At 49.7% G+C, this 12,894-nt stretch overlaps 4 protein-coding genes across 4 annotated transcripts; 3 read left to right on the top strand and 1 right to left on the bottom strand.

Moving 5' to 3' along the window:
- Positions 1 to 731: 731 nt before the first annotated feature.
- N7447_009987 (curved DNA-binding protein (42 kDa protein)) lies at positions 732 to 2,275 on the top strand (the record flags this gene model as incomplete). The annotated part of the gene is made up of 5 exons (XM_057234249.1): positions 732 to 759; positions 896 to 979; positions 1,034 to 1,138; positions 1,212 to 2,024; positions 2,085 to 2,275. The coding sequence occupies 5 exons, from the start codon at positions 732 to 734 to the stop codon at positions 2,273 to 2,275; spliced, it is 1,221 nt and encodes a 406-aa protein (XP_057081533.1).
- A 1,290-nt stretch (positions 2,276 to 3,565) lies between these two features.
- Positions 3,566 to 7,175, top strand: N7447_009986 (putative PHD finger domain protein; the record flags this gene model as incomplete). Its single annotated transcript, XM_057234248.1, has 3 exons — positions 3,566 to 3,623; positions 4,229 to 5,786; positions 5,846 to 7,175. 3 exons carry the CDS (start codon positions 3,566 to 3,568, stop codon positions 7,173 to 7,175), a joined length of 2,946 nt encoding a protein of 981 aa, XP_057081532.1.
- Positions 7,176 to 7,671: 496 nt separating this feature from the next.
- On the bottom strand, positions 7,672 to 9,585 carry N7447_009985 (uncharacterized protein; the record flags this gene model as incomplete). Its single annotated transcript, XM_057234247.1, has 8 exons — positions 7,672 to 7,799; positions 7,871 to 8,420; positions 8,486 to 8,680; positions 8,737 to 8,917; positions 8,974 to 9,044; positions 9,095 to 9,161; positions 9,218 to 9,359; positions 9,453 to 9,585. The coding sequence occupies 8 exons, from the start codon at positions 9,583 to 9,585 to the stop codon at positions 7,672 to 7,674; spliced, it is 1,467 nt and encodes a 488-aa protein (XP_057081531.1).
- A 223-nt stretch (positions 9,586 to 9,808) lies between these two features.
- On the top strand, positions 9,809 to 11,723 carry N7447_009984 (dolichyl-P-Glc:Glc1Man(9)GlcNAc(2)-PP-dolichol alpha-1,3-glucosyltransferase ALG8; the record flags this gene model as incomplete). The annotated part of the gene is made up of 6 exons (XM_057234246.1): positions 9,809 to 9,885; positions 10,053 to 10,131; positions 10,196 to 10,389; positions 10,451 to 10,944; positions 11,007 to 11,146; positions 11,196 to 11,723. 6 exons carry the CDS (start codon positions 9,809 to 9,811, stop codon positions 11,721 to 11,723), a joined length of 1,512 nt encoding a protein of 503 aa, XP_057081530.1.
- Between the last annotated feature and the right edge of the window lie 1,171 nt (positions 11,724 to 12,894).

Below are 12,894 nucleotides of genomic sequence, written 5' to 3'. Positions count from 1 at the left end.
GATATTCATTGCGGCCACCGCCACTGAGCCCCTTGGCCCATGGTATCTAAGAAATAAGCCTCTACGATCCTACTGATATGGGCTGGGTATATATATATCCCTGAGCTTTTTAATACTTGAAGTAGGTTGAGCTTGTTTGACATATGGGGACTGAACATGTCGAGTATATCCATACATTTGCATATCACTTTCTTCGACTCCAAGATGTATATGGGGGCTTTATGCTAAATTTTGACCCTCGAATAGCAAATAGCAAGGATGAAATCCCGGTTACATGGATATTCTTCCCAGAGATGCATAAGAGGGGAAACACAGGTCAGGTGAGAGGTTAGGCGGGATTGGAGTAGACTGGAGGTCTGAGCGATCCTGGGTTGTGGCGGAATCCGGGGTATCAGAGGAGATATTCACGGTCTATATAGCAATAGAAACGCTAAATTCACCTAGACAGACCATAGTAATATGTTTCCTTCACTGGAACCAAGGGCGTAGCTCAGTATGAAGTCAAGGGAAGGATTGCCATGACGTCTTCGGCAAAGCCCTAGGCGGGCCTGAAACATCAGGCGACCACCCCAACCCCACCAACGCTAAACGCCCTACGCTCTCTGCACACGACTCGATCTCGGTCCATTCCTCTCCTCTAGCTTCACACGGATTTACGATCCGATCACTTTTTTTGAAACCACTTGCATTTACTTGTTAATTACAGCTCCACGAGCTCAATTCACTACACAATGGCGGAAGTTAAAGCACCCGAGGTTGGTATGTAAACTTCATGGAAAGCTCTGACGTTTGTGGGCACTGAGCCCAATATGGGCTATGAGCTCGCTGGCACTCACCACAACAAAGAAAACATGTTCGATCCATGGACCATGACTAATTATGCGATTTGTTCTAGATTACACCCTCAACAACCCCGATACCTTGACCAAGTACAAGACTGCTGCGCAAATTTCTCACAACGTCCTTGACGCTGTTCTCGGTATGTTGCGCAAGCGCTTCTGTGGTCTTCCTTTGTGATCTAATATCTATATAGCTCTTTGCGTGGAGGGAGAGAAGATCGTCGAGATCTGTCAGAAGGGTGACAAGCTCCTCGACGAGGAGATTACCAAGGTCTTCAAGGGCAAGAAGATTACCAAGGGTTGGTCCAACCCCCTCTCCACCTCATTAGTGGCAGAAGAACCACATGAACTGATCGTAATATGTAAATTAAGGTATCTCTCACCCCACCACTGTCTCCCCTAGCTCCTATGTGACTCCCTACACCCCTCTGTTGTCCGACGCCGCCGAGGCCGAGATTACTCTGAAGGCCGGCGAGCTCGTCAAGGTCCAGCTCGGTGCTCAGATCGATGGATTCGGAACCATCGTTTGCGACATGGTCGTTGTTCCCAAGAAGGACGGCCCCAAGGAGGTTGTTACCGGACGTGAGGCTGATCTCATTGCCGCTACCCACTACGCCAACGAGGTCCTCCTGCGTCTCATGGTTCCCCAGGGTCTGTTGGCTCAGGGTACCGATGAGGAGAAGAAGAAGGCCGCGGCCAAGAAGGCCCCTACTCAGGCTTACATGTCTTCCCTGCTCGAGAAGATCGCCAAGACCTACGACTGCAATGTCGTCGAGAACACCACCAGCTGGATGTTCGGCCGTAACGAGATTGAGGGCGAGAAGAAGATCATTCTCTCCCCCGGCAACGGTGTCCGCGGTGACGGTGTCCCCGAGGTCGGTGAAGTTTGGGGTGTTGAAGTTGGCCTCAGTCTGGGATCCGGCAAGGTCAAGAACCTCGACCACCGTGCTACCCTGCACCGCCGTACCACCACCACTTACGGCCTGAAGCGCCCCAGCTCCCGCCAGACTCTGTCTGAGGTTGTCAAGAAGTTCGGCACTTTCCCCTTCAGCTTGCGCCAGCTTGATGACGAGAAGGCCGCCAAGGTCGGTGTTGTCGAGTGTGTTCGTGGCGGTGTCCTGCGCCAGTACGAGCCCGCTGGCGAGACTGACGGTTCCCCCGTCTCTCGTCTGCTGACCACCGTTGGTAAGTACTGTTGAATTTGCGTGGAGATGATTTGGACCCATAAGCTAACCCTACTCACAGCCATCACCAAGAACGGTCTCACCAAGCTCGCTGCGGCCAAGCCCCTCGATCCCGAGCAGGTCAAGTCTGACAAGAAGATCGAGGATCCCGAGATCCTCGAGATCCTCGAGCAGCCCCTTGCCCGCTCTACCGGTAACAAGAAGAACAAGAGCAAGAAGAAGGCCACCAAGACCACCGCCGGTGAAGAGTAAATATGAGTCAATGCTCTCAACAACCTTCCCCTGGTCATCATTTTCATGCAATACACTTTGATATGGTGTAGGACTTATTGTCCAATCTGAATGCAAAACCGATATCCAATGACGAGCCTCACTGCCGGTCATACGAAATCTATCCAAAAACAAAAGAAGAATACTTGATTTTTCCAATGACATGCGACAGGGCTGGCAATCCAACCCATTTTTTGGAAACCTCGGTATATACTTTATCGACGAGCTTGGCGCCGGGAGATCCTCTTCTTGTGCTTTTCCTTGGAGGCCTGTCCATCATGTATGTAGCAATTGGAGCAGACTCCATGGACCAAATCAAGACGTTGCCAGTCTGTACTCATTTGTATTGTAAACCTATATGGAGGCATCCGCTCCCGGTGGGTGAGACAGTAGTAGCCATTGTAGTTCTCTATTGCTTGCATATATTCTTGTCCATGTCGAATCAATCTGTAATTTGTTGCAGCTTGTTGCTCGAGGAAAAGTCAAAACTAAATACATGTGCAATTCCATCGTCGACTACTCAATGAAAGAAAGCCACGGAAGGCTCACCTACAGACATTTGAACATCGCTCTTCCATGGTATCCAATGTTAGGGCCCCATCCTAAGCTACCTATGTAGATGATGTTGTCTACTGGCTAGCAATAACAGGGAATCGGTCTGTCACAACTTGCTGGTTGGTGTAGAATCTTGATGCAGCAATATAATCACGAGCTCCGTCTCGTTCCTGTTGACTGTCGATTCCCCTGAGACACAACAGAATCTTGGCTTTTGGCGTATCTACAGAATATAGCCTATCCTAGAGCCATTTCCCTGTGAGACATGCATATAATGATCAATTTATATCTATCTCCTAAGGTCAATATGGAGCATGTCTACTTGCATGGGTGCCTGAGAGTGTGTCTACACAACCAGGTTAGGTACAATAGAGCTGAGACTGAGCAAGCATTGAAGTTTTATACACAGGCAGACTCGCAGTCTCAATAAATCAACAGATCAATAGATCAATGTAAGAGGTATTGTTCTCGTAGGCATCTCGAAGGAAACACCCTGGTGGCACAGGGTGTCGAGCAAGACGCGACATGTCACCTAGACTCGTGTTTATTCTATTGTTCCCGTTTGTTCTCAATGAAAGGAACAATAACGTTGACCCAAAAGGGAAGGCCCCCCATTCTCGCAGAGTATTTATTCCCTCCCACTTCTCTTCTTCCTCTTCCTCTTCTCTTCTATCTTCTTCTCCACGTTCAATTCATTTCGTTACCTCACCGTTAAAAATGGATACCGTTCGAGAGACCGTGCGTCGAGTCTCGAGGCGTCTTCTCAACAAGAAGTGTAAGTGATGATCCTCCATCTACCCCAGTCCCCTCCCCTGATATCCAGCCACGTCTGTAACGCTGATATCGCGTTCCCTCTGTGCAAACTGAAAGATTCTCCTATGCCATGCACCTCTGTATCATGTTGCCCTTGCCCTTGTCCCCAGTCTCATGTCCCCATGTCACTATGTCCTTACTCCTGTTATGACTGAGGTACAACGCCTCATCTGCCTCTCGACTTGTACATTTCTCAAGCAAAGAGGAGTGGCCTTTCTATGCCACTTCTCTCATGTCATGGATTGCCTTGTCATTGGTCCAGTCACTTCTGAGACGGGATGTGCTCTGTCATTTGGTTCACTGAGCCCTGTGGTGGATGAGACAACATACTCCCCTCTTCCTCCCCCAAACTTTCAGTCACTTATATTATTGATTCCACCATTTCCTTTTTCTCAATTTCATATGAATGATACTTGCTCTGTGTATCTCACTGATCTGATCACCGATCAGTTCTGAGATGAGGGAGAACGAGATGTTGCCACCTTCAGGTGAAACTGAGAGATTTACCCCACACTTTTTTTTTAACTCACTTCCAAGATGAGAACAAACACTGACTTTTATGAATAGCCGAAGCCGAAAAGGCAATCAAAGAGAAGCAGGATGAAGCTGCTGCCCAGTACGTTGACCTCGACAAGTTAGGGCATGGAGTGCGTGGCACTAACTCTACCAGACCCCTTCCGCCTGCCCCTACGGGGTCCACCCACTCCGAACGCCGTCAGGGCTCTTCCCAACCCGCGCAACGACGGAAGCTTCAGAAGAAGCCCCCGGGCACTTCGAAGCCCCCCACCACCCCATTTCGGACAATGAGACCGATCGGGGAATACCCATCGACCTCGGAGTACCGAGCTGCTGGCGTTGCTCCTCCCTCTGAACGGGCGCAACGCGTCGCGACCGTGCCGACCACCGTCCCGCTCCATGAAGCTGAGCACATTTCCCCCGTCAGCGGGGTTGAGAACCTGACAGCCGATAATGACCATGTTGAGATCGCTGAAGAAGCGGCGCTTGCCTCAATCTCGCCTGCCGTCGAAAGCCCAGCCGATGAGGCCATTCGCTCCACTACCTCCCCGGCCGCTGCGGCCACTCCTACCCTCCCAAGCGCGGACGACACCAACGAGTACCTCACCGTGCTGATGGCTCTTCCTTTCCGCCCCTCCGACAGATATGATATGCCCAAACTCCGGGGCGTCATCAAGTTCGCCATAATCGACGCACTCCAGTCCGGCAACGAGGCGTCTGCCCAATCCCTGCTTTACTTCTGGTCTAATGCTGTGGATGATGAATTCCGACTCGCTTTGATCGCCAACGTTTCCCACCCCAACGGAGGAACCGAGCAAATGAAACTTGCCCTCCAATCCGCCCTCAGCAATTCTGTATCAGATGCCCGCAAGTGGTATCAGAAATATGTTCGCGCCACAGCTAATGGAGCTGATCTTCCCTCCTACAGCGGATCAAGCATGCCACGTACCGATTCTCTTGGTGTAGAGCCCAGCTTCAAGATTTCTGACATTTACCGTGACACAAGTGGTCCTCGGGTTGAGGAGGCCTTCCTGAACGGCAAATCGAATACCGCTCCGCTCAAGAGGCCCAAGAAGCCATGCCGAGTCAACGAGAATGCTTACAAACGTAAGCGCAAGTGGGAGATGGATCCTGATCACGAGGAAAAGATGCGGGCTGTGCGTGCTCGCCTTCAAGCTGAATCTTACTCGGAAACGGTTGTCCGATACAGTGCAATTCGCTCTACAATCCGTCAATCAGATGACATTCAACACCCCTACAACATGGATAATATCGACAATGGCGTTGATGGGGATATCGACGCGCTCAATCGTTCGCGTTCCCTCCCGGCCCCAGGTTCTATCCTCGATATACCTCTTGTCAAAGGTCCGGAGCCAGAGGCTCCATCTGTCTATTCACCATCCGCTTCGCTTATCGGTCGCAAGACCGGCAAGCCTGTCTCCCGACGCCAGAAAACCAAGGCCAAGGGCCCTGAGATTCCACAGCGTGCGCGGTCGCTCTCTGTTGATACCACAGTCTCAAGTCTATCTTCTCTTTCAAATTCTGCTTACTCAGTGCGATTTAACGACTGGTCTGGCGGCCACGAAGGACGCCAAATGCCGAATTCTATGTACGTGATTTCTTGGCATGACTTGGCCAGTTTCTATTTGCTAACATGTCACCTTACAGTGAACCCCCCGACAACAGCGACGATTGCCACCAATGTGGAAAAGGTGGCGATTTACTCTGCTGTGACACATGCATCAATTCTTACCACTTTGAATGCTTGGATCCTCCCTTGGATCCCAAGAATCCTCCACAGGGAGAGTGGCATTGCCCCAAGTGCTCCATTCGCAACAGTTTCTCGACCTTGATTGCGCACTCCAAACACTACAAGAAGACAGAGTTCCAACTCCCACAGGATATTAAGGAACATTTCAAGGGAGTTGATGAAGGAATTGTCTTTGATAACGACTATGCCCGAAATTTGAAGCATCAACGCTACTACAAGTCCGCGCCCCACCTGCCGCGGCTGACTAAACCACCCAGGCAGGACGGCCCTACCATTTACGCGAATCCCATGCATCTCCGAGAATACGACAACAAGGGAGACTGCATCCGTTGCTCCAAGTGTGGTTTTACATCCCAAGGTAGACGTCCCATTATTACTTGCGACTACTGTCCCTGCCGCTTCCATCTGGATTGCCTTGATCCCCCTCGCGCAAATCCCCCTAACCCAAAGGTCGGATGGATGTGTCCTAACCATGTCACTCCTGACGATATGATTGCCACCAAGGAGCTTAATGGCAGCAACGAGCGTGTTCGCCGTGTGCGCCGAACCAAGAACATGGCGTCCATTGATTGTGACATCATGGTACCTGATGACCCAAATCAGACTTTGTTTGACGACGACTGGAGAGAGAAAAGAGCTCGCTACCTTGGTGGTGATGTCGTCCTGAACTTCATCGGTGCTGTCAAAGAGGATCACCATGAACGTGAAAAGAAGTATGCCAAAGCTGTCGAACAAAAGTGCTTGGACTTGACCAAGCAACTCACCAATGAGTACCTCAACCGTACTGAAAATGCCGGGATGACCAACATCACACAAAACCGTCTTCCCGCGGATCTCACCCAAAATGTTTCTTACGCTGTTAACAACATGATCGCCGGCGCTCCTGTTTCCACTGAAGAATTTGACGCTGCCGCTGCCCTCCTGAGCATGGCTAGCCTGCCTGCTCCTGCTACTGCTCCTGCTACTGGCGAAGGTCACATCGCCGAGGCTGCCGGGCCTGCCTCGCCCGTTGCTCAGAAGCCTCTCTCCCGCATTGATGAGGAGTCTACCCTCGGTTCCTCTCACGCTGCCACCCCTCCCAAGGAGGGTGGCTCCCCGGAGTCGCACCACTCCGACTCCGAGCTCCTCCCCCGGATCCCTGTGTTCAATCGCAAGCGATCCCGTGCCGATGACCAGGGATCTGAGGGAGAGCGGGCGCAAAAGCGCCAATACACCAAGTCCAAGTGAGGCCCCCCACGGGGGGGCCTTTTAATTCAATACGCGCATGGGACCCGGCGTTTTGAATTTTCCGGATTTGTGTTTTTTTTTTTTCATTTTCACGATCGCCGGGGAGGCGATCGTTCAAATTTCTTCAATCTGTCTCTCCGGGCTACCCGGCCACCTTTCCGTTTTCTTTCATGTTTTCTATCTCGCTTTTTTTTCAAAAAAAAATTTGCGTGGTCGGGTGGCTCGGAGGGACGTGTACGATAGCATGGGCCAATGGCCAAATGAATAGTTGTCATTTCACTTTCTCTTACTTGTAATTGTAATAATCTCAGAATTTTCTCATGAACGTAATGATATTCGTACTTTATACATAACTTCTAGAAGAATCAATCCCGGTGCTCGCCTCCGGGCAGACCACACTTCTGAATATAAGATCCCCCCACCCCCCGTCACACAATAACCTCGAACGACATGGCCTCAGATGGAACAGGGGGAGGGAGGGACAGAACGGGGGCGCTTAAAGGAATTTCTTGGGCATGTTGGCCCGACGGCGCTTGTAAACGACGTAGGAGATCACGAGGACCACCTGGAACGCGATCAGCAAGAAGATGAAGAAGCCCATGCGCGGGCTAGAGGCCGTGATTACTATAAGATGAGAGTAAAGCGGTTAGCGGACTGAACAAATGAATCATCTGAACAAAGTCAAGCGGACTTACCACTCAGCAGGTGACCCTGCAGGTTCTCGCTCAGGCTGAGGTGGGATGAGCGCAGCGTCTCGTGGAGCTGATTGAACCGTCCACTGTAGTCCTTGCTCTGTGAAGCGATGCTCTTCAGGTCGCTCTGGGCGAGCTGGAGCAATTGCTCGACGCGCGAGAGTCGGGAGTCGAACTGGGCGAGCTGGCGGTCCTGGGCCAGGGCCTTCTGGACAAGTTCTGCGTGACGCTCATCGGCCTTCTGGGCTTGGTTCTTGATTTCCTGGAGGATGAGGTTGGTGGCCTTGCCCGAAAGCTGGATGCGACCGCTGAGGTCGGCGATCTGAGCAGCCAAGCCGTTCATTGTGACTTCTCCGCCGGAGTTGGTTATAGGCTGAGGCGGCTGGTCAGGAATCTGGTTGACAATCGGCTGCTGGGTTCTGCCTTGGTTGGAGGAAATTGTCGATCCTTGGCCTATGACGGACTCGAGGATGAACTTGAAGATCTCGAACGAGTCTGGGTTTTCAGGAGTGGCTGCTGTGATGCCGAAGGTGTTTCCAGCGGGCAGAGTGACCTGTGAAGGTTAGTATGCTTAAGATGGCTGCGGCGTGTTGTCGGCGGGATATAGTGTGTGCATACCTTGTTGGTTGAAAAGCACAGCTTATCGTCAATGGTGACTTCAAAGACGGAGCTGGTGTGCTTGAGCTTAACAATTGATGGACGGCCTAGGTTACGGTAGGAGTAGTCACAGTGGCCAAAGGCTAAGTTGTCTGGGCTGTTATGGCTTTTGTAATCGATGGTACCGTCATTCAGGAATCCACGGACACTGCCACCCTATAGTAGAGGTTAATTAATACGTCGCGACAATACACGACGGGGTCAATACGCACTCTTCCACCATGCGTATCGATTACCAGAGCAAAGCCGTCGAACTGGCCGACAGTATAGATGCTCGAGGTACCAATACGGGACTGGCCGTCCTTAGTATACCACAACTGCAAGATTCCACCCGCTCGTTCTGGTCCGCTTGCTCGGAATTGGAACTCTGCTGACCATTCCGACTGAGAGACTCTATACCCATGTTATTATCCGGTGTCCAATATCACGGTTTGAAGGCCTTCACTTACGGACTTTGTGCCCAGGCTGATCCCCGTGTGTTTCCAGGGTACGGCGGCGTTAAGATGAGCTTGTCTGATAGCTGTATGGCTATTAGATCGGTTCGGTCACGATTTCAGCAGGCCTACTCACAACGGACGGTTCATGGCCCTCTCCTCCAATTGCCCATCCGGGAATAGATTCTCGGTTTGGAGATATCCTGGTCTGGGGTCAGATAACCATAACCCAAAGACTGAAGATAAATGCTATACTAACGTTTGACCGCTACCGAAGCTTGAGCTGTCGATAATCTGGGCTGTAGCCCCTACGGCAACCAATGCCAGGGAAGCTAATATTCTCATCATGTTGTGTGGTTTGACGGATGGTGAAGATAGGTGTTGATATAGATTCGCGGGAGCTTCGTGGAGCAGCTATCAGCGCCTGCTATGGCTTGAGTCACGGTCACAATTCCGATTGCAAATGCTAGAGACAACACTGGTGGTGATCCAACCAACAACAATGGCAATAATGCAGAGACGGGCCTCTTTTGCGATAACAGCGGCCGATGGCGAGAAATCGATAAAGTGATGGAGCTGTACACTATTGAGAATCGTGTGGCGGATTCCGACGTCTGTGAAGTCCATACGGAGAGAGTGTTTCCCTTTTGACGTTGTATGCGTTGTATTGACTTATCTGTCCTTCTGCCCAAGTGTTTAGCTCCTGATTTGACCTCCGACCTCCGCATCCAGTCACGTGCCCTCAAAATAACATGCGGAGGAAGCTACTGACTCCGCCGATTTGCGCATTCTTGCGTCTTGTGTCTTCTCGGCTTTCAACATTGCTGCACCATCATGCAAAAGAGCTCCAATGGTTGACTTATATCCTTCATTGGCGCAATGCGCCATCGTTGCAGCTGCCTTCAAGGTGCTGCTCTTCCCCGCATAGTGAGTCCCGCTCGTTTCGCTGCAGCAAAAAAACTCCCGGGAAGACAGGTGGGAAGATGTTGAACAATCACTGTAAAAAGGCTGTTAAGAGCGCCCAAGTTGACCTTGGAACAGGCTATTGTGGTTACTAAATGAGCTTCGCTGACATACTTTTCTTTGTGTTGCAGCAAATCGACCGATTTTGAGGTTCATCGCAATTGGCTCGCCATCACCCATTCTCTCCCAGTTCAAGAATGGTACTATGAAGTATGTGCAGTCTGATGTGTGATTATTGGGCAAGTATGGTCGGTGTTGACTTGGGCTGGTTTAGAAATCCTCAGAATGGACGCTCGATTACCCACCGTTCTTCGCAGCCTTCGAGTGGCTGTTGTCGCAGGTTGCTGCGTATACGGACACTGCAATGTTGGTCGTGAAGAACCTTGGCTATGACTCCTGGCAGACTGTCTACTTTCAAAGAACAACTGTGATTTTGACGGAGTTGGTTCTTGTCTATGCGCTCAGTCGGTATGGCACTCGATCTTGTGTTTTTTGCTGATGCAATGGAATCCTGACTGCTGTTCGATAGATTTGTCAAGTCCACTCCTTTGCCGAACAAGCAGGCTGCACATGTGGCCAGTCTTTCTATCCTGCTATCCCCCGGTCTCCTCATCATTGATCATATCCACTTCCAATACAATGGCTTCATGTATGGAATCCTGATCCTGTCAATTGTCCTGGCTCGCAAGCAATCGACTCTCCTCTACAGCGGTATTCTCTTCGCAGTGCTGCTATGCATGAAGCACATATACCTCTACCTCGCTCTCGCCTACTTCGTCTATCTGCTACGCACCTATTGCCTTAGTCTCAAATCGATTTTCCGGCCCCGATTCGGCAATATTTTCAAACTTGGATTCTGCGTGGTGGGAGTTTTTGCAATTGCCTTCGGGCCTTTTGCGCAATGGGGACAATTGCTGCAGATCAAGGACAGGCTGTTTCCGTTTTCGAGAGGGCTGTGTCACGCGTACTGGGCGCCAAATATCTGGGCGATGTACTCTTTCGCTGACCGAGCACTGATTTCCCGTAAGTAGCCTCTATCTCTCCCAGTGTATACGACATATGAGCTTATCTAACAATCTCTGCAGTTGCTCCACGGCTAGGGCTTCCTGTGAACCCTGATGCTCTGAACAGCGTCACAAGAGGACTGGTGGGGGACACCTCGTTTGCCGTCCTTCCGGAGATCACAAAGGAATATACCTTCATATTGACCTTCTTGTTCCAACTGGTATGTGCTACTCATCTTATGCCTTTGGCCTTTTCTCACATTTATCTAGATTCCTCTCGTCAAGGTCTGGTTCAACCCAGGTTGTTGGGATACCTTTGTCGGTGCGATTACCCTCTGTGGCTATGCATCATTCCTCTTCGGCTGGCATGTGCATGAAAAAGCCATTCTCCTCATTATCGTCCCATTCAGTCTCATCGCCCTCAAGGACCGTCGCTACTTCAGCGCCTTCCGACCTCTGGCAGTTGCGGGACATGTCTCACTCTTTCCCCTACTATTTACAGCCGCCGAGTTCCCCATCAAGACTATTTACACGATTATGTGGTTGGTGCTGTTCCTCTTCGTCTTCGACCGAGTGGCACCTGTCTCCGAGCGACCCCGAATTTTCCTATTCGATCGGCTTTCGCTGCTTTACTTGACTATCTCGATTCCTTTAATTATTTACTGCTCCCTGGGGCACCAGTTGATATTCGGATGGGACCGGCTAGAGTTCCTGCCATTGATGTTCATGAGCAGTTATTGTGCCCTCGGGGTGGTTGGAAGCTGGGTTGGGTTCATGGTGGTCTATTTTACATCTTAGATTTATAAAATTAAGGATCAAATGATTATTTTAGATCTTTAGCTGTCAAGTATTAACTACAAGCTTCTAGAGGTCCTTTCGAGGTGACCTCGGGATCACCTGGCAGTAGAATATTTGCATTGTTTGTTTCCACGTGGATAAGACCCACGGATCACGGAGCCTATTTCCCACTATGCCCAATATGGTTAGTCTACTTTCATCCATGGTTGGCCTGCAGCCAAATGCAGGTCGGATAGAAACATTGGGGAACAATGTTTCCATTCTAAGACTGTTTTAACAATGCTTGTGTCGATACGTAAGTATTTCCTTATTTATTTGATCCCATTGCTAGCTCGGGTAATTGTCTAGTGATGAAAATGCACATTTACCGCACATATATATTTCCGTATGTGGTGGAATTTCTCTCCAATTATGCATTTTGTCTAATTGTCTACTTCCTATTTTTGGTTAACAATGCATTTTAGACTAATTTATCGAAAGACATCACAAGAAACACTTTGTAAGACAGCATACATACCCATAATGATTGCGAGTGCGAGTGGTGGCATATACCTCACATAGCACGTTTGTTATTCACATCTACCCACGCGACAACTAATCAATCACCAAAAAAAGGGTGTGATGACACGTGAAAGAGAGAGTCATTGGCCTTAGAAAGTGTAAGTATAGCGTACCCCTTACTGAACAATAGAGATCTGGGTGGCCAATGCGCTTGTGACACCGTGGCTGGAGGTGTATCAAATCTATATGCCAAACATAGCTGCTTGCTTTAAGAGTCATAAATATGATGTACGGTTATTAGCTGACATGGGACCTAGAATGTGCATACAAAGCTCTTTGATAATCATGATTTGCACTTCAGTGGGATATATTTATTCTCAAAATAGGTCTTGTTATATTTTAAGTATGAAATATGACGACCTATGTAGGTAGATGACCGTAGGGTGAACAAATAAGACTTGAGCATTTAAAGCCAAAGAGAATATTGTTAAAAGGTTGGTGTTTCATGCTAAAAATACAAACAAAGCTGGTGGTTGAAATGGTCCGGTTAGTTCCAATTGATTGTTCCGATCTTAGCCCGGGGAGAGGTGACCGAGAACAGAAATAGAGAATTGATAATCGCGTTGAAGGATAGAAATATCATAGTAATTTGAAATAAACGGGATGTAGA

This window comes from Penicillium robsamsonii (genome assembly GCF_028829455.1).
Source record: "Penicillium robsamsonii strain IBT 29466 chromosome Unknown utg000006l_segment0_segment0, whole genome shotgun sequence".
Taxonomy (NCBI): Eukaryota; Fungi; Ascomycota; class Eurotiomycetes; order Eurotiales; family Aspergillaceae; genus Penicillium; species Penicillium robsamsonii.
The sequence above is the reverse complement of the archived record's forward strand: the minus strand, read 5'-3'. Positions and strand labels throughout refer to the sequence as shown.